The sequence below is a fragment of the Tetrao urogallus genome, assembly GCF_951394365.1.
Source record: "Tetrao urogallus genome assembly, chromosome: 1".
Classification (NCBI taxonomy): Eukaryota; Metazoa; Chordata; class Aves; order Galliformes; family Phasianidae; genus Tetrao; species Tetrao urogallus.
This window is the reverse complement of record NC_136813.1, coordinates 62,876,416-62,899,837: the sequence shown is the minus strand read 5'-3', so window position 1 is coordinate 62,899,837 and position 23,422 is coordinate 62,876,416. Positions and strand designations below refer to the sequence as shown.

At 43.0% G+C, this 23,422-nt stretch overlaps 1 protein-coding gene across 1 annotated transcript in view; it reads right to left on the bottom strand.

Moving 5' to 3' along the window:
- Positions 1-23,422, bottom strand: part of AFF3 (ALF transcription elongation factor 3) — a gene marked incomplete at both ends in the record, with an annotated part of 316,850 nt that overhangs the window by 29,121 nt on the left and 264,307 nt on the right. Inside the window, 2 exons of the mRNA XM_079544079.1 lie at positions 2,309-3,361; positions 10,929-11,097. Coding sequence (XP_079400205.1) covers positions 2,309-3,361; positions 10,929-11,097 — 1,222 coding nt within the window. The remainder of the gene's footprint in view (positions 1-2,308; positions 3,362-10,928; positions 11,098-23,422) is intronic.

Here is a 23,422-nt window from a genome sequence, read left to right as displayed (position 1 = left end):
TCATCTAAAGAGGCAGTGCAAGACAAAGGAGTACAATATAAAACTTGAATTGTTTCAACCACATTCCCACCTGCACCTTCAGATATTTTTTTCTTTATATTGCCCTCTTTGCCCATCTTCTGTGAGCTTTTCTCTTGCCTAGTGCTTAACCACATTCCTCTTGCCTCTCCCTCTCTTTCCTTTGCAGCAGTGACGTTCCCTGCATTACTAAATACAACAGATCATCAACTGGCCCATCAGCATCCAAGGCCAATTGGAAAGGAACAGCTTGCATACATGTGCTCAGCTTGCTTCTCCTTCAAACCATGATATGCCACATTCAGGCTGCGTTTTGGGAAGGGCCCTTAGGCGATGTGGTCCCTAAGTGGGGCCACAAAGTGTCTGGAAGAAGTTGGCCCACATCATTAGCAAGCATGTTAACAATCAAGCAAAGCGGATGACTGCGTGCCACTGCTTGATGCTACATCCTGGCCACATCTGGCCTACTCATATGAATGTAGCCCATGTTTCCTGCCACTATCTGACTTTGTCTTGCTTTCCTTACATCTAACTATTGGTGGCTCCGTTTTCCCATCTTCCTACAATATCCACATCCCTTACCATTTCTAACGCTTATCTCATTTCCAGTGATGACCAAGTTTTACTTGTGACCTCTTGATCATGCTGTATTCAGTGCTTTGCTGTGTGACAATAACATTTTCTGGTATTTCCTGCCACTGTGGCTGTTGCTGAGGGATTAACATAGTTCACTCTCCACAGGAATGAAGATCTTACACCTCAAGTGCTTAACTATCCTTTCCTTTCTTTGCTTTCCTCATCTTCTTTAGATCATAACAGAGATATAAATGATAAAGACCTCCCTCTAATTTTGCAATTATGCCTGATGATCTGTTCTTATCAGTCCTATTCCTTAAGTCTTCTGGGAAGGTAGATTAAGTACTGTGTATTTACATGGTAGTTATCACAGGGGCGGTCCTATTCCAAGCTGAGGGGCAATTTGGTACTCCAGCAATGCCTTGTATTTATTGTAACAATAAAACTTCCAACAACAGCAATGCTTTAAGACAGAAGACAAAAACATAATTTGTGCCAGAGAAAATCAAATTAAGCTTTTCTAGAATGACTACATTTATTCTGCTCTTCTATCATATCCTTGTTTCCTTCTGGGTGTATGGGCTGGCAATATGACAAAGAAATTTCCTATAGCACAGAATGTAAATCTTTTGTTTCTGCCCTGCTTTGACCCGGTCTCCATCACTTTGTATTCTGCAATTACTTCCATGCCACTTCCTGAAGAAAATGCAGATAAATGCATCTCAGAGCTTAGCAGTAGCTCCACCAGTGGTAGATAGTAAAAAAATACTTTCAAGTACTTAAAAAAAAAACCAACAACAAACACAAGAACAAAAAATGAAGAGAGAGAGAGAAAAAAAAGGAAGACTGCTTTAGATAAATGGTCCCAAGAAACGTGCAGATCAGTCTGCACGTGTAGGGTAGCGCACATAGTGATAGATGACTACACAGTAAAACTGTTCAGAAAGTGAGCAGATGGTGATTCCAGTTCAAAGTGACTTCTAGGGTCAGATTGTCATAAATGGAGTGGAAAGCATCCTCACTGGACAGCTGCAGCCTTTGGGTGAAGGGAGCTCCTTGTCAAGAGAAAGCAGGCTCACCGGGTGGCTCCTGAAATGTTCAGGAGAGGCATGGCAGAGGGGTGGATGTGACCAGGAGGCTGTGTCCACACAAGTGCTGCCTGGGAATGGGACAGCTCATTAAGTACCCTCATGGTTCTTACGCTGGTGTAGGAGCCCTGAGGTAAGAGCAGACCAAGCTGCAGAGCGAGGCAAGTCCCTGCTGAGCTCGGTTGCCTGCAGGGACTGAGGGACTCGCCCCTTGCTGTCAATATGAGGGGAAAAGGGTTGCTCCCTTTTTGCAAATATGCAGCGATATTGTGCAGACTGGGTCAAGACAGCCACTTACATTTGCTATGCCAAACTAAGCAGATCCTCTAAGAGCTTTTTTTTTTTTTTTTTTTTTTTTAATTTATTTATTTTTTTTTTTTTCAAGAAGCCTCAGGAGAGAAAGCTACCTGACTTCTCTGTGACAAAAAGCAACGTGCTGGTAGCCAACACCATCTCCAAGGCCCAGGGGTTTAATCGCCCCAGAGGCTTTGCCTGTTGCTCTGCGGTGAGCAGAGGCGAGGCCTGGCGAGGACTTGCTGCTGAGCAGCAACGCGGGCACGAGCGATGCTGGGGCTGTGCCCCAATTCCCTGCTCCGAGCGGCCACCCCCACTCCCCCAGAGCTCACCTTGCGTTTCCTTCTAGATTTCGGTAAGCCCTTCTCTGCAGGGAGCTCAGCACTACTACCCTGCGGGATGCTGGCTGCCTGGTTTGTTCCGGCGCTCATTGCCAGCGGCTCTTCAGGCAAACGCTCTGGAATCCTGGACAAAAGAGCCAAGTCAATGTTGACCCACAGCGACTTTACCTCATCACTGTCTTTCAGAGGAGACAGGAGCTCATTCCTACCGAAAGGAACCAGGGTGTAAAACTGTTCCTCCAGCTCCTTTGCTATTTCACTATTAGTCCTGGCATTAATGGAGCCAAAGGCACTGCAGCCGCCGTGGGCTTTGCTGGCGGCTCCCGTCCCCAAGTCCTTGGCATGCGGCTCGGCCCCGGCCGCCGCCTGCGCCTTGGGCAGCGGGCGCTCCTCCCGCTCCGACTCGGAGCCCGACTCGGAGGAGGACGACGAGGACGAGGACTCGGTCTCTATGAACTCCTTGGATTTGGGCGCCGTTTTGCTCGGCCCCCGGGCCCGCCGCTTCTCACCGACCGCGGCCGAGCGGGGCTCCCGGCGATGCCCCGCTCTGCAGCCCGCACCGCCGACGCTCGCACCGGGCCGGGCCCTGGGCGCCTCGCTGCCGGCGCTTTCCAGAAAGCCGTGGCTCCCGGCGGGCTCCTCTGCTCCACGGCAGTGGGAGCCGTCTCCGGCGGCGGTCCTCTCGGCTCGCCGCGGTGCCTTCTTCCCCGCTGCCCTCCTGGGCGGCCCGCCGTCAGCGGCGGGGGGTGACTTCTGGCGTCCTCCCTTGCTGCCCGGTGCTTTGTTGGCGGTCCTGGGCCGCGGCCCGTCCCCGACGGTGGCGGCGGTGGAGACGGCGGCGGTGCGGCTCTCCCCTCCGCGGTGCTCAGTTGGGCCTGGGGCTGGGGTCTTCTCGTCCTCCTGCCGCTCCGCCTTCACGTGGCCGTAGTAGGGGTGGGCTTCAAGGGCCGAACCGTCATGGGGGGTCAGGATGGGTGCTTTGTGTGGGGTGACTTTATTCAGCCACTTGTCCAGCTGCCACTTGTTAGATGAGGGTGGCTCAGGCTGAAAGGAAAGCAGATGGCAATACGCTTAGTGCCGAATCCTGCCGCCCTCACCTGCAGAGCCTCAGGAACACCAAAACACCCGTGCCACCAAACACCTGTAGTACAAGTTTTACCCTTAGCAAGAGGTCACCCCAGTCCCCATGGAACCCCATGGCACCCCATGGCTCAGGCTGTGGGTGGGAAAGGTAAGGCTACCAGGTCAGCAGGCAAGGAGGATGTGCCGTACTGCCCAATGGCAGCCTTGGTTCAGCTGCAGGACTGGGAAATGGGAGGCATGCCCCAGGAGGTGGGATGTTTTTGGTTTCTGGAGGAGGCTGGGAAGGAAAATGGATTCCGTGAGTCAGAATTTCTTGGCATGATTCATACTGGCCTCAGCTTTACTGGGAAAGACTCCTGAGATTCCAAACAGAGGAAAATATAATGGGGATAGGAAAGGTGGAAAACAGGGCAGGGATATGGCTGAGGCTGACCTAGCAGGAAAGCTAGGTTTGTGTATTTTGTGTCCTGCACCACCGCATTAAATAAAGTATTTAAACAACATACAGAGGCATATAGTGGTAGGAGGGAGTGCTAACCAGGCTATGCATATAGTCTGTTTGGTATTGATGTTGTAATCCTGTGAGATCATGCAAACATTTGCTCTGTGGTGGTATTGTCAAGTGCTCATTTGGTAAGTATTGTGTAGCTGTTAGTTCTCCTCTTTGTTCCTGTCACAACATGATCAAGTTATAAGAGAGCATCTAAAATATAGTGGTGTTTGGACAGTGAAGTGGTGGGATAATTATGATTTCAAATGTAACCCACAGCTCAGAAAATGTTATTACAGAACAACGTGCAAATGTTTTGTAGTGCTTCTTACACTCAGTAATTTGAATGGAAGAAGATGAATAGGAAAGGAGAAAAAAAAAAAAAAAGGTGGAGTGGATGGCCAACCATATTCTAAACCACATTCTAACCCAATGTGAAAAGCGCCCTAATTTCCTGAACTGGAACCAAAATTTGGTCAGCTAGACTATTGCTCATGAGAACTATCGATGCTCTGGAAGAAAGTTTGCTCAGGAGAGAATATCCAGTCCTTAATTTAAGACAGTCTCCAACTTAAAGGCACTGCCGTTAAAAAGAGTTGCTTGAAGGCAGCACAGGCTTCCTTCATAGCTAAGGGTGCCTTCAGAGTCACCCTGGAGGGGCTTTATTCACTCTACAGGAAACAAAGGCTCCTAAAATGAGCAGAACAGTGAGACATTGGAACTCATATGATACAAATACTCCTCCCTCTGAAGTGTCTAATTTGCTCATTATCCAGCTAGCCAATACCTATGGGAAGCTTGCTGGATGGCCTTGAGTTTGTTTTTTCTTAATGTTACTCCCTAATATCTTACATGATGAATTTCTTTCCAGAGTTGTAAATCTTGAAAATGGTTGGGATGCATTTCTCTTGGACGAAGATGTATTTTTAAGACTCTTTACGTGAAAGAAACTGTTTTGTTTTGTTTTTACTGCTGCTGAGAGTAGAGATGGATGCCATTCATTATGCATATACTGGACTTATTACACATAATGAAAGGTTCACTATATATGGAGGTCTTTGCTGTGTTCAGGAGATACATTTAACAAAAGCACATACATCAAAAGCACGTGTAAAAAAATATATCTCTACCTATAATTATAGGCCAGAGTGAGGGCAGCTTGAAAGTTCAAAAAGATCTTCCAGGTTTTCTGTTACATCCCATCCTCTTTAAGTAACTTGTCATTCTCAAAAGCAGCAGTTCAAGGGATAACAGTAAACCAGCAGAAAACAATGATTAACTGCTATAGTGTCATAACTTGTCAATATGGCACTTTCCTACAGTGATGTGTCTGCTGTTTAGATGGAATAGCTGCACTCCCACCAAGCTGTAAGCCAACTATGAAGTCTAATAAAATGTATCAACAATATTGCCAACTTTGCTAATTTTTTCAGGAGTTTGAGGACACTTGTTTTCTTAAAGCCACAACTCCTGAAACCATGGGCTTAGATGTATATCCTTGGTTTATTTAAATAAAAATTCAAGTCCATATGGTGGCTGAAACAAATTTTAAGATGTGTCTGCTAAAAAAAAAACCCTTTAAGATGCGTCTGCTAAAAGTAAAAAATCTGCAGCCAATAATGTAAATTTAAAGAATACAAATTCTGAAAAATCAAAATTCATATATTTTTTCTCAGTAATTTGGGGACCTTGATAGAGTTTAGTCAATGTACATGAGTGATGCCAATTCACTTTTGGAAGCAGTTTATTCAATTGATTGCTCTAACTGAAAACTACTGTACTTTGAAATCACTGCAAGAGAACAGGGAAGAACAGACCCAGTGAGAAAAAGCATTGAGAAGATTCACTTGCAAGGTTTTACCAGTGCACATTACATGCAACAAGTAATTATATGTGGTAGGAAATAAAAATCCCTAATTCTTCAATCTGTATCTCTTTCCTGTACAGGTCACACACATTTCTGTGGAAGAAAAGTTGGTTTGCTTGAAGTGAGATAGCTTCAGCAGCATGTAAGGATGGAAAGGTGTTGAGGGATATGGTGGAAAGAGTCTTGTGCAAGAGAAACTGCCCTCAAGGCCTTGACAAGTGCTGGGCAGTTTTAATTGGGGTAAAGCTGGTAATAGCCAGATGATTGGCAGCAGTAGGAACAATGGTCAGTGGTGAAGCTGACTTGCCATGAACTGTTTTTGTACCAAAATCCATTTGTGGTTTTGGCATGAAAACCCAAACCAGGAAAACTGTATCAGCAGGATCGTTCCAAGAACTAATGCAACACAAATGCAGATGTGCTGGGCTTCAGTGAGAAACAGAAGGACGTGATCCACTTATTTAATAACTGTGGATGGATTAATCTGTACAGTATAGACAACAAAATCTGAGCTAGTCAACAAATTCCTTCTCCAGTCAGTGGCCTACTCTTGCAGGATGTGAAACATTTCATCTTGAAATAGGTATTTGAAATAGGTCAGATGAGCTGGGCCCTAGAAAATGTTTGTTCCTCTCCACTATCTGTAAAGAAGAAGCTGAAGTGATGAACAGATGTAGGTATCCACAGTACAAGTGTCCAAATTTGGGTGGGCTGACTCTCACACAGTATGTCTATATATCTCAGATGTCTTCTGGGCTACAAATGCAATCAGAGCCATACATCCAAAAGAAACCTCTGTCATTATCCAGAAGGTGAAGGGCTGTTAAACAATATGAGCATAATGGGATAACTCTATGCTTGTTATTACAAAGAGGGAACTAAGGTGTAGCTAGTATTATCACAAAGTTGAAGCATGACACTCCCTTCATTGAGAGATTGGATTGTCTGTAATGTGCATCTATTTAACCCACTGTGGACTAGGAGTGAGCAATCCCTGCAGTATATTTAGTCAATTGCAAATCAGCATATTATTTTACCCCCTATGATAACCTACTTGTGCTGTCTACTATCAAATATTTACCTAGTTGTGCTGTCCTACTATCAAATATTTCATCCAGGGCAATCCCTTATGACACATGTGGTATTTTCATTGTAGTTAAGACAGGTGATGAAGGTGATGAAGATGTTGATGTTGATGATGTCAACATCAGATGCTGCCACTACTGTTAGTGCTGCTGCTAGCACTTCATCAAACTAGAACTGGAGATTCCTATAGGTGCACACATAAAGTGAGAGGTTACTCCTGTCTCAAAGTATTCTCAGGAGGAAAGGGAGAAATTTGCAGCAAAAAATGGTGCAATGGTGATCTTGAATCCTATAAGCCAAAGTAAAAATAGTTTCCATAGTTGGTCTAGTGAAAAAAATCCCCTTTTCTTCTGAATGTACCACTCAGGAAGTCAAATTGTGATACTTAAAAGTGGGAAGCAAGAACATTTTAGAAAACAAGACTGATACAGAAAATGTAACATTGTTCCTAAACCCAATCCTAAAACTACAGCACTTTGGATTCACTGAGGAAGGCTATCGGCGAAGGAAGGAAGAGGTGACTGGGGCATGCTCACCAGTTAGGTGATTAGTTAGGTGCACACAACTTTCCTCTTTTCTGGGCTAAGGAGAGGAGAGCCAATGCGGTACAACACCTGAGGGAACAATAGGCATCTGCAGGTGGTGGCTGCTCAGACACTTGTACTGATGCCCATGCACTTGAAAGACTGGATGGACAGTGCTGATGAGGAAGGAAGATGGGGAAAAGCATAACCAATCAATTCAGCTTGACCAGGTCAGTCACGTGTGGACTTGAGATTGAAGAGAATATTGGGGGATGATGGAATAAGCACAGAAAAAAATTCTTTGATGGTTATGAACCGGTCACTACAGCAAAGACTATAAGGGACACCACAACTCTTGTGTAGGGTTGGTAGCACCCAGGACAGCACACCTCTCCTGGCCTTGTTACCGTTGATGCTCTCTCCTATGCAGTGTCTTCTCTGCTCCCTTCCTGCCATTCCTTCTCTAGGCCTTCCTGCACAGTGGGACTTCCTCAGCTGTCTAATGAGGCTCGGTCTTACTAAAGGTCTGGAAGATAATGGGAACAAAGAACAAACAAACCAAACCCTTAGCTTTTGAAATGTGGTTCTTCCGTGGACTTGAGATCTACACTCTTTTTTTTTTAACCATCTGAAATAATTGGAAGGAAGTTTCTGTTTTCCAGAGTCTTCATTTATGACATTAATTAAGGTCATGCAAAGAATTCATGGCCTCAGCAAAGAAACAGGAGATAGAAGTCTCAGTCCCTTGTTCATAATTTCAGGTTTGGCAGTTCACAAAACTGTAACTACTTGCATTACTGTCTGAGGCACCTTAATTTGTCCACATCACTGAAACCAGTCTGAATGTTGTCTCCTGTTCTAGCTCAGCCATTATTCTTAGTTTACTGCAGACATAAAGTGTAGACAGCTGAGCTAGTCACTACAGGCTCTAAATAGTCACTGGAAAGAAACAGACACTTTTAGGGTGCAATTCATCTAATCTATTTTATATGTATACTTTACAATGAGCTGCTTTTACACTCTAGGCAACTGCATTTAGACACGGAAAAACAACTCAAAGATTTCAACACGAGATGAGGAAAAAACACAGAAGAATTGTAACAGCAGCTGAATTTCTATATAAACTAAAATACAGAAGATAACCTGTCCTAGAAATAAAAGTCTTGTAAGTATACACAGATGATATTTCTGTTTACAGAAAAGAAGGGAGAACTCATAATATCCTGCAGATTTCCAGAAATTCCTTCCAACCTGCAGATACGGATTTTCTGCCCAACACTGTGCTGGAGCACTCAAGTTCATTGTACTTGAATTCATTATTTTATGCGTATGCAATGACAAAGATGTATTTGCTTCCTGTCTTATCCAGTAGATGAAATTAATCATAAGACCATGGGATAGAGACCACTAATTAAATTTAGATGGACAGGACCTCCTTAAAAGAGCTCCCAAGGACCTGTATTTCTCAATTTATAGGTTAAGAACATGGCATGTACTTTAGGAAGGTAGCTTCACTGGGTTCCTAATTGTAAGTTAAAGCATTAATGCAAATCAGACAGGGCTTCTACTCAGAAATGTCACATGAAGAAGTTTTGAATTGGTGCCATCAGTCATGTAATGGGCTTGGGAAAACACGGGGCCTTGGGAAAAGCACGGATATCCTACTGCCCTGGTGCACGGTGATCCTATGCTGGTGAAAGTCATGACTTCTCCTGTATTCAAAAGAACGCGCTACAGAAACCACTGCAGCCATCACATTTTTGTGATGGCACACATACAAGTGTGTTTTGTACAGCATGCCTTAGAATGCAAACCACTCAAATACAATGCAAAGAGACAAACACAGTGTTGGAGCCACACAGCTGTTTTGTGACAGTAATCACTGATAACTCAGACTCTATAAAACAGTAGTTCCACTATTTCAAGAGGATACCTATAAAATGCTTTAAGAGGAAGCACTTCCTTCACATTTCCATGGCTCTCTGTCCCTTGCTTGACTTTACAAAGCCCATGACCTGCCTCTGTTAATTCACTTTCCATATTCCCTGAGGAATTGCTACTCTCAGGTCCAAGCATCACAGCTATCTGCCTAGATGCTCTTTTATCTTATCTGGGTACTACGCTTCCTCCCCTTTTATCTTGTAGTTCCTTCTCTCCTACTATGGTTCCTACTAGGGTTCTCTTCACTCCTTTTCTTCTACCTTCTCAGATTCCTGCTGGGAGAGGAGAGTGTGAGACCTCTACGCCGAACCCAGCAGGGAATAGACAGAGCAAGGTCATGATGGGTCAGATGAGTGGACTCAGGATGGGAAATGAGAAATGGACAGTGCAGAGAGGGAAGAGAGGCCGGAAGGAAGAAAACAGGAAAACTGAAGAGAGAGCCTTAGGAAAGGGATAAAGAGAGGAAAATTAACTTGAAATGAATCTGAAAGCACTTTGGAGGAAATAGAGGAAGAGAAGTGGTAAATAAGGAACAAAACCTGAGAAAAATATAGAGTGTATAGAATATAGAAAAATACAGGACATTTCTGTGAGTAGTACATTTTCCTTGGTAGGAAACATGGCCCTAAATACTGAGCAAACATGAGGAAAGGCTAGCTGGTTATTCAGGATAATGTTTCAGGGTGAGAGAATCTGTGAGGCTTAGTTGTCAGGGGAGGAGTCCAGTGAGGGGATGCTTTATGTGGAACAGGAAAATACACTGTCTGTATTTTATGTGTATTTACAATCTTGTCACTAGATTTTGAATATTTTTACATATATTAATGCATGTGATAAGGCTGTGGAGTTCACGGTTTTATACTAAAGGTGTGCATTGACCAAAACACATAAAAATGTCATGTGGTAGATGAACAGAGTATGGAAAGCAGCCTGTAGTTTCTGCTTAGCACAGTGTAGAAGTGAAAGCAGAAGGTGGCACAGCACTGGCAGCTTAACTGTACTTTGGCCAGGGCTTGTCTGCATGTGGAAATTTTCAGTGCTAACTTTCCAGATGGCAAGTTTTGGGCTTTATGTTTTGCATCATGAGTAATTCAGTTTAGTCCATGCTGGAGGTGGATTAAAATAAATCACACAAAGGCAGCAGCAGTGGAGAATAATTCACATGGGGAGTGAGGTGAGGGACGTGCGTGAGTGAAAAACAACTATTTTGATTTAAAAATCCACCCTCAAAATGATTTCATAATAGCTTCCCTGTGTGGAGAAGCCTTTAGTTCCCTTGCAGTGCTGAGAGCCCGCACCAGGACTTACGCAGTCAGAAAGCCATTGCTATGGAGGCAGAGATGCACAAAACCTCCAGCAAGCTGTGAGCCTTGTGAAGGGCTCCATTTCGAGGGAAATATCACACGGTCATTTCCTTCTTCATTTTTGTTTCTTTTGCTTTAATCTGTCCCAGCATCCCCCACCACTTTCGTTTCGTAAGGTGCCAGGAGGAGGACCCCTGTACTTTTTGCATCCATTTTGGTTCCGTACATCTCCTCCCAGGCTCCTGATCTGGAAAAAAGGTCTGAATGGGTGTAATAGCGATTGCCATCCCAAATCACAAAGAGTGGGAGCCCTTACCTCTGGGCTGGAGTAATGCGAGGGCTTGCTGCCGTCACTCTCGCTGGAGCTGCTCTCGCTCTCTGAGTCAGACTCCGAGCTGCTCTCGGACTCACTGGAGCTGCTGCTGCTGGACCCCTTGCTGGAGAGTCCTGGGGCTCGGGTGCTGGACTGCGGCCCCACCAGGCTGCTGGGCCCATGGGAATGGGAGGCGAGAAGAGAAAACACACAGAGAGAAACACTTAAAAACCATGGTGTATTGGAGCAGACTTATTTGCGAGCTTGCCTCTGCTTCTATTGAAGGGTGAAGGGAATTCAACGTTATGCTATTATGTACGATTGGGGTCAGCTGCATGTGCATTTACATCTAGAGCCTTTGATGTCCCTTCTTCACACAAGGGAGGGCAAAGCTTTCAATTCAGCTCATCTCTTTTCTCATTCAACAAACTGTGTAGGATATTTTAAAAGTACCAAACGTGGTAAAAATAGCACAGAGGAAGCAGTCTTAATGGTGCCTAATGAACCCTGTGCAGAGGTGAAAGCTGGAAAAGGTGAACAGTCAACAGAGCTGTAGTGTGCAGTACCAGCCATTTACAGCAGTAATAGAATAACAATAATATTGTGTTCTCACTGGAGCTTCCTACTCTCATTTTGTTCCTGCACACTGCTTTGCCTACCCACTGGAGATGTGGTTGCCTTGATATTGACAACTGCATGATCTAAGGCTCTGATCCTGCAGAAGCATGAAGAGATCAGGCTCGTGTTTTTGCACATCAGCAGAGTAGTGCTGTCAGCAGAGCTGCTTGACTTCTTAAAAGTTATGTTTGCGTGCAAGTGTTGGTATTATCAGGCCTGACAGCAAAAGAAAAGTATACTTTCCCCAAATAGTTGACCATGCATATTGAAATACTACAGTCATAAAGACTTGAGTGTGGAATGTCCTATTAAGTCATCCAGCTTATTCCCTAGGCAATGCAAGATTGTTCCCTGTAGCAGGATGCATTTTCTAGTGAGTTGTCCAATTGGATTTTAAATGACTTGAATGCAGCTTTTGCTTTTACCTCTGGGAAACTTCTCTGCAAACTAACCCAAATTCCACTGTCAGAGATTTCTCCCTATGTTCAACCTGAAGTTGCCCTTTTAGAATTTATTGTTGTTCCTTATTATTTCATCCTATTACTAATAGTTTCAGTGATGAATTATCCTCCTCCCTTTTTCCTTTCACATATTTGCAGACTGTTTTCCTGCCCTACTTCAGTCATCTTCCAGACAAGGCCATACACATATACTTCTTGTGATCTTTCTTCATAAGTCATTATCTCCAGGGATACAGGATCATTTTTATGGCTCTTTTCTGAACTCATTCCAATTTGTCTATATCTCTCTGATAACAGGATGCCCAAAACAGAGTGCTACATTATAGATGGTTCTCACTAGAGCCCTACAATGAAGGGCTATTACATCCCTGCTCCTTGATGCTGTTGCTTTTGTAAACATATACCAGACCTGTGATGGAATATATCGTCCATTAACACTCCTACATCTCTTTCAACACTTCTTTCTCCAGAGTTCTTCCACTGATAGCTTTTAGTTTACTTGCTTCCAGAGAGATTAGCTTGCTTTGTTTTTTTCTTCCTTCCATGCCAGATCTCATTTTCTTCTTTGTTGTACATGCTTCTAACGCTTCTGGCTCTTTTTGATTTACTTCTCTGCCCTCGGAGATGTCTGCAGCAACTTCTAATTTAGTATCAAATGCAAATTTAATTAAATGGTTATTCACTTCTTTTTCCAGATCATTAATAAGACTGTTAAATAAACTCTGCATGAAACACACCGGTACCCTAATAACCAACCCTTCCCAACTCCGCTCACCAATGTTTATCATTACCCTTGTTTATGCTCCATCAGTCCAATATTGTGGCTAATGCAATGGGAACTTTGGAGATGCATTTTGTGAGAAATAATATCTGATAATTAATTACAGTTCAGCTATGTTGCACCTAATGAATTGTCTTTACCTACTAATGGTGCATTTCATTCCGGAGAACTGGGATCTGATACCTGACATGAGCATACAACAGACATGCTCTGGTGCTAGAGAAGAGGCCAACACATAAGAGATGTGGGTTCAGGTCTGTGATTCCCCTCAGTGCACACTTTCCAGCCTCATCCCTGTCTCCCTTAACACATGCCAACCTTTCCCCACTGGAGCACTGGTCGCATACAACACAGTGCTCCAACCACATCACCTTCAAGAAATGCCTGCATGCATGCAGCTCTAGGAGGCAGGAGGTCTGTCAGCATACACAGACACTAATGTAATAGATATACTTGTGCCTTTAAAAACTTGCCTTCTGCTGGTTTGATGTTATTCATTGTGTCCCTTTGTCTGACCAGGTAGGTGTGGAAAACAAGATTTTCAGGCAGGCATTTGTATAACAGCATTAAGGTGTCTGAAACAGTAACAGCTAAGAAGCTTGTAAAAATTTTCCTCACTGGAGAAGGAGAATTGACGTTTTGTGCACTACTTTGAGATAACGTTGTTTTCCACTTGCACAGGTTGCCTGGTAAACTCCAGATCTATACTGCTTATTTAACAGATTATAGTCAATCCCTTACTAATATAATAGTGAGAGCTATATAGAAGCCACTATCATTTTTCTGGTTTAGATTTTTTTTTTCTTAAGGGAATATGAAAAGGTAAGTGCCTTTCCTGGCAGTGTAACTTAGGGAATGTTTTTGACAGCGTCCAGCTCTGATGGATTCCCCATCCTCTCCACAACATCATTGTGACTGCTGCCTGAAAAGTATTTCAACATCACAGAACATCTGCACATTTATGTCCTGCCCCCAGTGATTGTGATTTTAATTTTTTAACCATAATTTTTGTTTGGCTTTGACTGAAGTATTCAGAATTGCTATATAGGGGATGAGGGAGAAAAAAACCCCACAGTAATATTTCTTTCCTGTTGTGACATGAAATGTTTTTCTAGGCTGCTGAATAGAAATTGTTACTACAGCCATAGATATAAAATATAACTGTTGGACTCTTCACAAACATCTGGAGATCCATGTTTGCTGCTCTAATGATAGCCAATATACTGAAGAAATTGAACAACATTACAATATTTTCCCACTTACGCTGTTACTGTTGCAGTCCCCTGTCCCCTTTCTACCCTTTCCGTTCTTAAATATGGTGAATTTTTACAAGGCTCCTTATTACATTATAGTAATCAGGATGAAAATATATACACATTTTTTCATGCTTTCTTCAAAAAAGTGACCACTATTTCAAATCTGTGACTTCCATTTTGGATTGTTCTCTCTGAAGTGTGTAAGCAAGATCATTCAGTCAAAATAAAATACTGATTTGCATTTTAGTGATGTGGCACATAACATTCACGCACGTTTTGCTGTTGACTTATTCTCTAGAATTAATTACTACATTGTAGAAATGATACTTTTATTTTAAGCAATTGAACAACAGTTTGGGTTAGAATCACATCCACCCTCTGGCTTAGGAGAGCAAATACACTGAAAAGGTGCTAGAAACCCTGTAAAGCACTTCATAACCAACAAAACACTTGAAGCTTCTGACCACAGTCAGAAACTATAGACGGCTATCCTGACCACATGGAGCTTACTCAACGTTTCTTAGATGTGGAGGCTGAGAAATACCCTGATTTCAGGAGATTAATACTTCTCTGCTCAAACCAATCTGAGATCCAGCTGGAGATGGGGAGTCACCTCACACTTTGTAAGAGCCTGAGGTGTTAGGTGTGGTGGGACTGGTTGTTAGAGTCATCAGACTGCATGGCCATGACCAGAAAATAAACAGCACCAAGGTGGTTTAACACTTGCATAGGAAGGTGCAGGTGTTTGCTACTCAGTCAGTGAAGATTCCTAAATCAGTTTGCCTCAGCTGCCCTCAGGAGACCTCCTGAGGTTAGTTAGACCAGATCTGGGCCCTGCTTCACGCTTCCTATTAAGCTACTGCTTACAGCCATGCCGCTTGTCATAACAATAAATCATGGTGTTGAGCAGTGGGCACCAGAAATTCCTGGGTAAGTAAGTGTACACTGCGTTGCAGGAATTCAGCCTCAATATTTCAAAGGCAGAAAATATGGATGCCTGATCAAGGTAGATGTAAAACAGATGCAGTTCTTTGCCAAGCTGCAAGTGTTTGATAGCAATATTAAACTAATTCAAAATGTAATAACCACAGAAGATTTTGTTATTCCAGTTCTTCATTGCATTGCAAAATGATACCCACTTTACACACATACAAATGATTATCAGGAATGCAAGGCAAAGGAGAATCAGGTCTATACAAAGAAAACATTTCAGAGCGACTCCCTGAAAATACTTCTCTGGCCGCGACAAAGGCTTTGAACATGCCCCTGCTTCATATTTTGGGATCCAGGCAGTCTTTGCAGCAATTGTATCCACAGGCTTCTTAGTGAAAAATCCTTTAACACAACTAGACACTATCTATCTGCTATATTTTTCCTTGTCTGGAGATGGGACAATATTTACTCAGTGTAATTGGTATTGCTGTAATCACCTAAACTATTTTTCTTTTACCTCTCACCCTGCAGTGAGACCATCCACCAAGCACTGTCCCACTACTAAGTGACCCAGGTTACCATTATGAAAGAGCAATGCTACCATTAGAATAAAGAGATGACTTGAATAAACCAGTGATGCCTTTAAGGATCATGTCAAGGTTGAGAGGTAAACATGGAAAAGGAGATCTAAATTTGCAGATATTACAACTGTAGGAGAAAATCCTAAAAAAGACTTCATGAATGCTTCAAATATTTGAAATGTCCAGAAGATCTATCACTGTCTTGAGGAACAACGACAACTGTGGGAAAACAATACTCCGAAACAGACAGCCAGTCCCTTGGCTGGCATAAGCTGTCACAGCTCCATTGGCTTCAATTAGGCCACACTGTTTTAAATCAAACCATAAATCTGATATCTGAAATGATATATCAAACTCAGTGATGAAAACATATTCCATGGTTTAGAGATCTGTTGGCAGAGTCTCTATTTTAATTCTGGATTAAAGTATCTGAAATACCACTTCCTTCTTCCCTTTTGCAGTCAACCTAAAGCCTAGTGAAGATCTTTTATGGAAAACACTTTACCCTTTGTTGTGAGAAGCAAATTCCACGTGGTACTTCCTCAAAGCAAAAACTGAGAGCACGGTGCCAAGATCTGTGTAATTATCTCTGCTGCCTGGCACCAAAGATGCTGCAAGCCTCCCATGCACACAGTAGGGAATTCCTGTGTTGGTAATTGTGAATGAATCACAGACGCAATGGAAATGCCCACTTCTTGCTGCTGCCCCTGAGTATTTTTCAAATTTTCTTTCAGCAAAAGCATTTGATGAATGCTTACCATGTGGGGGCTACCCTGGGCTTACCTATCAGGGCATCCCAGTGTAGAAACAGAACACATGGGAATATTTTCTGAGGTAAATAACTGTGGAATGCCAAGGAATAGCTCAGTAAGGATAGCTGACAAAAATGAATCTGGAAGTCAGCCTTTCATTTCAGGCCAAAGTCATGCTGAGAAAAGGGAGGTGATCCCACAAACTCTAAAATTTGCATCTGCTTGAGGACGGTCAGATATCCTCAGGGTTAAAATATGAAAGCTGGTTCTGCATTTAACATGTTCTGCATACAACATGAGTATAAGCAACCTCTGCTCCAGGTTTAGGCCTGCCACGTCATGTCTGCATGACCAAATCATTCCAAACTTCCAGGGCTCTGCCTTCCTCTCCTGGTCCCCATCACAGTCATAAATGGGGATGACTGAACTTGCTTACCCTCAAGTTTCTTAAGAGATGTCCTTTATAACTGCTTAAAAAGCACTTGGACATCCTCGCTGCGAACACAGTATGGAAGAGATACAAATTTATGCCTTTGTACCTTTGCTAACTGAGAGCATGAAACCAATTAGCTGTCTGAGTTCTTTACAGTTGCCCGTTGCGGAAACCTATTGTTCACTAACAAAAAAAGCAGCTGGCCCTGCCACGGTCGGCAAAAAAAAAATAAAATAAAATGAGGCTGGGCATTTCCTTTCTCCAGGTAAACGATTTCCCAGGAGTCTGTTAATACCTTTCGGAAACAGAGAAATGTTTTCGTACCTCATTCCTATAACAGATGAGGTATGAAACGGGAGTCATGATGAGTGAGAGTCCTGGAGGCTGTTTGGCTTGTCACAATATATAAAGCTCCTGTGGAAGCGCCGCATTACCTTAGCCGCACCACCTTTGCAGAGCACAACTAATAAAGCACAGCTGCCAAGGAGAGAGTTCATAGGCCCCACCTATATTTTAACACTGTCCTTGGGAGTTGCTTAAAGAGTTTGTGCTGACAAGACTGCAAGTATCATCTCATAATGCAAACCTAAGGTAAATCTGGTCTTTGCAGAGAGTAAGGTGTGCCCGGTGTGACTGCAGTTTAATTGCCTGAATAGCCGCCAAAGAAAAACAAATTGTTAAGAAGAGACATTTAGAAAAACAAGTTATGAAGCTCATGCATGCAGACGGCCCTCAAGAGAATTGAGTCTGGCTGGGGGGTATCTATTTAAGGCCCGGTTGATGCCAGTAGTAGAATCACAGCTCCCACCTTGGATGACTGCTGCAGGAAAGAGAAAAATCACTGAAAAAACCTTGGCTAAAATCACCTCCTAAAATAAAATGCAACATTGCAATTAATAGTGACATCTTTGTATAAATAGCTCTATCAGAAGGAGCGTGTGCCGGCGTATCTGAGATGAAAGGGTCCAATAGACCTGGAGCAGCATTAGCGTGGGGATGAAGTGATTAGTCAGCGGGCTGACAGCTGTGCTAGGAGCCTGCTGCCAGATCCCAGTGTATGCTTTCCACCACTGCCAAGTGTTTGCTTGTCTCTCCAGATAAATGGAGCATCAGCAGTGTTTTATTTGACCTGCTCACAAGAAAAATAAAGCAACTCTGACTTCCTCGGTGTGTTTGTCGTTGACCTTGCATCAGCTGAATATGAGTCGAGAAATTCTCTGGTTCAGGAAAATTAACTCTTCAGTAGAAGGGGGCCCTCGCAGTCTTTTTAAGTTGGTAGTATAATTTGACTCTTCGTGTCTCAACATACAGTAACTGAAAGAGTGGGAAGTGCTGCCTACATACCCTGTGGTGTCCTTGGAACATGCCCTTAGACCAATGACCCGGAGAATGATGAACAGCTTTGAGAATAACCTATAAACAGCCACCCTCCCATCCCCAGAGGGAAATTGGGAAACCATTTCCATGGAGAACTTTCAGGACAGGAATAAGTTGCAAGCGGTAGAAGTTGTGGAGCAGAATCACTCAAGACTGTGCTTTTCATTTCCCCCTGAGACCAAGGGCAACAGCTTTTATGTGCTTTCTTTCATTCGTACCCCAGAAGTTTCATTTTTTCTTTTTCCTTCATCGGTTTGATAATAATAAAATCATAGAATCGTTAAGGTTGGAAAAGACCTCTAAGATCATTTTGTCCAACTGCCAGCCCATCCCCACCATGCCCACTAACCATGTCCCTCAGTGCCATGTCCATACAGTTCCTGAGAGATGGTGACTCCACCACTGCCCTTGGGCAGCCAGTTCAGAATGGCAACAAATACTGTACAGAAGACAAATACTGAAAGTACAGCACTTTACAGAATCACAGAATCACAAGGTTGGAAACGACCTGCAAGATCATCTAGTCCAACCACCCTCCCATTCCTATTAGTACCACAAGCTACTAAACCATATCTCGTAGCTCCTTATCCAGGCGCCTCTTGAAAGTATTTACAATACTTTCTAGAACATTTCAATTATGTATTTTTTCATTTTTGAAATCTGTCCCTCAGATAGACTTTGCAAGAAGGAAAAAGGACTCTTTTGAGCACTGGCATATATATGGTACTAATGTCTGAGCCTGTGGTCAGCCAGAGTTTTTCCACATCTGAAAAACCAGAAGTTTTGGATATCTTTCTGGCACTCAATGATTCCTCATAATAACCAAGTGCATTCTTCTGGAAACTCTAACTTTCCATTTTTCTCTCTTTCCCACCTGTCTCCCCTTCCTTTCATGCTTTGACAGAGTTCCTTTCCTGGCAGCATCAGGAGTTACTGTATGCAGTTGCCAGCTGTCTCCAGAGAGCATGAGCTCATTGGTCCAGGTGAGATCAGATTACTGAGTTCAGGGCTCAGCTGTTAGAATGTCTCATTAGAGTGGGCTAATGTAAAAGCCACAAGTCTCAGCAGAAGTTCTTTTGATCATGGGGAAACACCTGAGCATCCAAACCCTATCACCTGAAGAATGATTCTGAAGTAAAGGCCCTTCAAGAGGAAGGGAGGGAGGGAGAGTCCCATAAGAGTTGCTTGTTCACAAAATGTTAAGGTCACATACAACAGTAGGAGAAGATGTTCTTGTACTTCAGCAAAATAAGCAATTGGTGAGTGCTAGGTGAGGTCAGTGAAAATAAGGTCTCATTTTGCTAAGGGTTGAATGGGACTTTTTATAAGTAATCTGGCAGGACATTACCTGCAGATCTCAACTAAGGTGATTTGCTGACTGTGGAGAAATAAGGTATGTGACTTGCACAATCAGAGCTTCATCTGTTTTGTAAGGCTTCAAAAATTGACTGAATAAGAATGTAGCTGAGTTAAGGTGGAACTGGACCCTCTCAGTTGGATCTTGATAAAGCTTGCCAGGGAGGTATAGGATACTGGGATTTCATGCATTCACTTTTTCTGTCTTTGACTTACAAGAAGACCTAACTGTGATTATTCAGAAATGCCCCATAGAGATTCTGACCTCTTATGATTGGCTAGAGGGAATCTGGGTTTCTAAGGGTAAACAGTATGCCTGGTACGCCCAATGCCATATTCATTGTGACTTGGAATGGAAGCCCAGAAGGTTTATTTCAGATTCTTCTGCATAAATACTCTTTCATGGTTCAGTCAGCTTCCTTCCACTTGTCTAAAGATTAGAGGTGATACACAGTGTGTATATCCCCTCCTAACCCAGTACTGCACCACGGCATTAAAGCTGAATTCCTTTCAAATTTAATGATAGGAATACATTCTCCATTTTGGAGGTGGCCCTAGCAGCTTAGAATTTTGTGCAATAGGCTCCAGTGCCTTGGGAGAAACGTAAAATAAACATAATTAAGCACTAGAACAGATCATCAGTAAAAGTATAGACCATCTACAGTGAAGGTGTCAGAAACGAAGTTAGGCAAGGACCTGTTTCAGAAGGTTTATGCAGGATTTATCTTGTCAAGTTATGAGAAAAAGGATTAAATGAGCATGAATTTCTGTGGGTAAATATCCAGATGAGGTTGTTAAGGAGCATGCATTCTGTGCTTACAGGTCAAATGACAGCGAGAAAGTGTAGAAAGGGATATAAAATCGGTAGGTGTCAGAATAGTCACAGCAAGGAGCAATACAAAACATTTTGTGGAAAATGTAGAGTGGCGTTAATCCACCATCTTCAAAATATCTCATCAGAAGAATTTTATACCATTCCTCTGGAGATCAGCCCAGTCATTGCTTTGCTTGTCTCATTTATTCCCTAAACCATGAAACAGATGCACTTCTATCCCAAAAAACAGCAATTCTTGCTTCTGAATGACAGCTTCATTAAGCGGCCACAGCAGACTGAACTTTGCAGTAGGAGAATCCTTGTCTGCTTTGGCCTGCCTTTGCCTTATTTCAGAATTACTGTTAACATAACGCCAGTCATCACTGCCCAGCAAAGCAGGCAGCCTTTGCTAATTTCCAGAAACAGTCGTGCCTTGCCTCAACACGGCAGCCCTTTGCCTCAGTGTGCAGGGCCCTGTACACAGCTCTGTCTTGCAAGACCTCTTGCTAAGCTCTGAGAGTCCAAATACAGATGAACTTGTGCAGATAAAATTACTAACTACCGTAATGGCCGTCCAAATGGGTGCAATAAATTTCAGTGTGAGACAAACTCTCTCAGGTTTTACTGACTCTTAATGCTGCTGCTGCCAGCTTTAGTGTTACTCTTTGACTCAAGCCATATTCTGTTGTTTCCCAAAGGTCTTTTCGGCCCGTCAGCTCTAATCAATATGCTGCCTTGAGAAGGAGCTTGTTTTAAGTAGGCTTGCTCACCATAAAGAACCATATAAAGAAAATTTGACTTCTACTCCTTGTCAGCATATATCACTTCCTATGCAGAGCAGCATTTAGATGGTCTGTTAGTGGAATCCAAGTGCTCTCTTTTATGTGTTTCAAGAAATGACAAATGCTTGAGAAAAATGCATAGTTGTTCTACAGAAGACATTAGGCAGACTCAGGAATGGCAAGCAGAACAGCTAATAAAGCTCAGAATTGTAGCAGAGAGGATGTTAAAAGCTAATTACTTCGAGATTATTTGAAGGCTTATAAAAGGTTCTTCTATGCTCGGTTCTGATGTAAGTACAGCCTGTTTTCCAGCAACACGCACAACTGTTTTAATGTGTTTTTAGAAAGCGCTACCCAGGAAATTCTGTTTACCTGCTATTGACATGCTAGCTCAAAATAAAGGATGTTTAAAACCAATTTTCAGCTATTGAATATTTGCCTGTAGTTCAGCCTTAGGTTTTTGAAGGTCTGAGCTGCTGGGAAAAAATTTCTCCCATTCTGATAGGCTCAGATTCTTGGCCCCGTACTCCAGCTAGGTAAGGTCACCCTTTAAAGCTTGATGGGAGTGCACAGAGGTGCTCATGCAGCCCAGGAATGGTCCTCCTATTTAGGGTGTCTGGATCTAACTCACTGAAACACGGCATAACAATGTGCAGGTACTTGATGAAGGTTTTTAAAACAGAGAGCAGCCCCTACTAGTAAACTTTGCTGTACTTTCCTCAGCTATATTGCATAAAGTTGTCCCATGAAACACAATGACAAGGTGTGATAAGCACAAATATACAAAACTATGTTGAGAGTTATGCAAATTGTCCTTTACAATTCAAAGGAAAATCAAATGTGAATTGCATCCTGTTGTTAGACATCACCCTTGGAAAGTAAATGTAAGGTTTGTTTATGCACACACAGAATGCGAGGGGAGGCAGAAATAAATTACAAAGCAAATATAATTTTATTTGCTTTATTCATCTAGAATGTGGTATTGATGTGTCTGGACTCAGTGGCTCCCTAGCTGCACCCTCCTCCAGGATGTTATCAATCCTTTATTTCTGCAAAATGCACTACCATCTAGTAGGAAAAGCACCAGAATGGTATGTCATTTTAATAAAAAAAGCCAGTCTTACACCATGCTGTGACCTGATGTAGTTGCTGTCATATCTTCCAATATATTTTTCAATCTGTATTTCGTATGTTTTGCTGTTTTTTTTTAACTGCCATGCATCTTTTTAGATTTCTTACGATATTACAGTATCTCTGAGGCATGCATATATGCCTTTGCCTATTCCTCAATGTAGCTTTTGTTCTCCCTGCCTCTCCTGAAGCAGCAGAAAGGAAATGCAAACACAGGGCAATCGAGCAGGGGGAAGCATTGCTCAGCACTGTTCCCTCATGCCACAGCAAGATGCTGCTGTTCCTCCTCGCTCTCCCCTAGGCTAACTGGCCCTGCTGCTGCTCCTCTTTTGTCCAGAGAAGCTGTGGTTCCCCATCTCTGGAGGTGCTCAAGGCCAGGTTGGATGAGGCCTTGGGCAGCCTGCCCACGGTAGGGGTTGGGGCTGGATTATCTTTAAGGTTCCTTCCAAGTTAAGTCATTCTATGATTCTTCTCTCCCCACCTGCCTGAGGTCCTGCATACCCCAGGATATGCTCTGTAAAGTGTGGGCCTCTTCAGCATACATTTAGCAGTGCTATCCAGCAGGAGGCTGGTAAAGGTATAGCTCTTGGCATGTGCTGAGGCTGGAAGTTCAGCATCCAGCTGTGAGGATATACATTCTGCATTTCTTTAGAAGCGTATCGGGTCATCTGCCTCAGCTGGGAAGCAGCGGGGAAGAGCAGGAGATTCTGCACAAGGGCTTTGCAGAGAAGATGAGACAGACAGATAGGTTTCCAGGAGAGTATGGGTTTCCACAGTCTGTGCAGCAAGGAAATCACTCCTTGGGATTTTTTACCATCTCGACATGAATCTAACCCTTGCTAGACAAGCTGCAGCTTGGGGAGAAAGATCAAATGCTGGGTCTTTGCCATTAGCTTAGACATTAGGGGAAAGGGCTAGATGACTTCTTTTGATAACTAGCATGAAGACCCCAGCAGGGTTTCAGACAGTTTTATTAATCATAAAAGTCAATAAAAATAGACGTTCCTCAGGGGCAAAGGAAAAGCAAAACCTCGGAAGAACAAATCAGGGCAGGCATCTTCTATTCCTGAGAGCATTCTGTTTGCATTCTGCACTTGAAACGGAAAGGGAATACTTAAGAGTGAAACTCCCAATTGATATAACCAAATACTTTCTCAGGAAAGTAGACAGCACTTTCTTATGGACTTGTATTGCAACAGGGAAAGATTTTGATAGGCTTTAT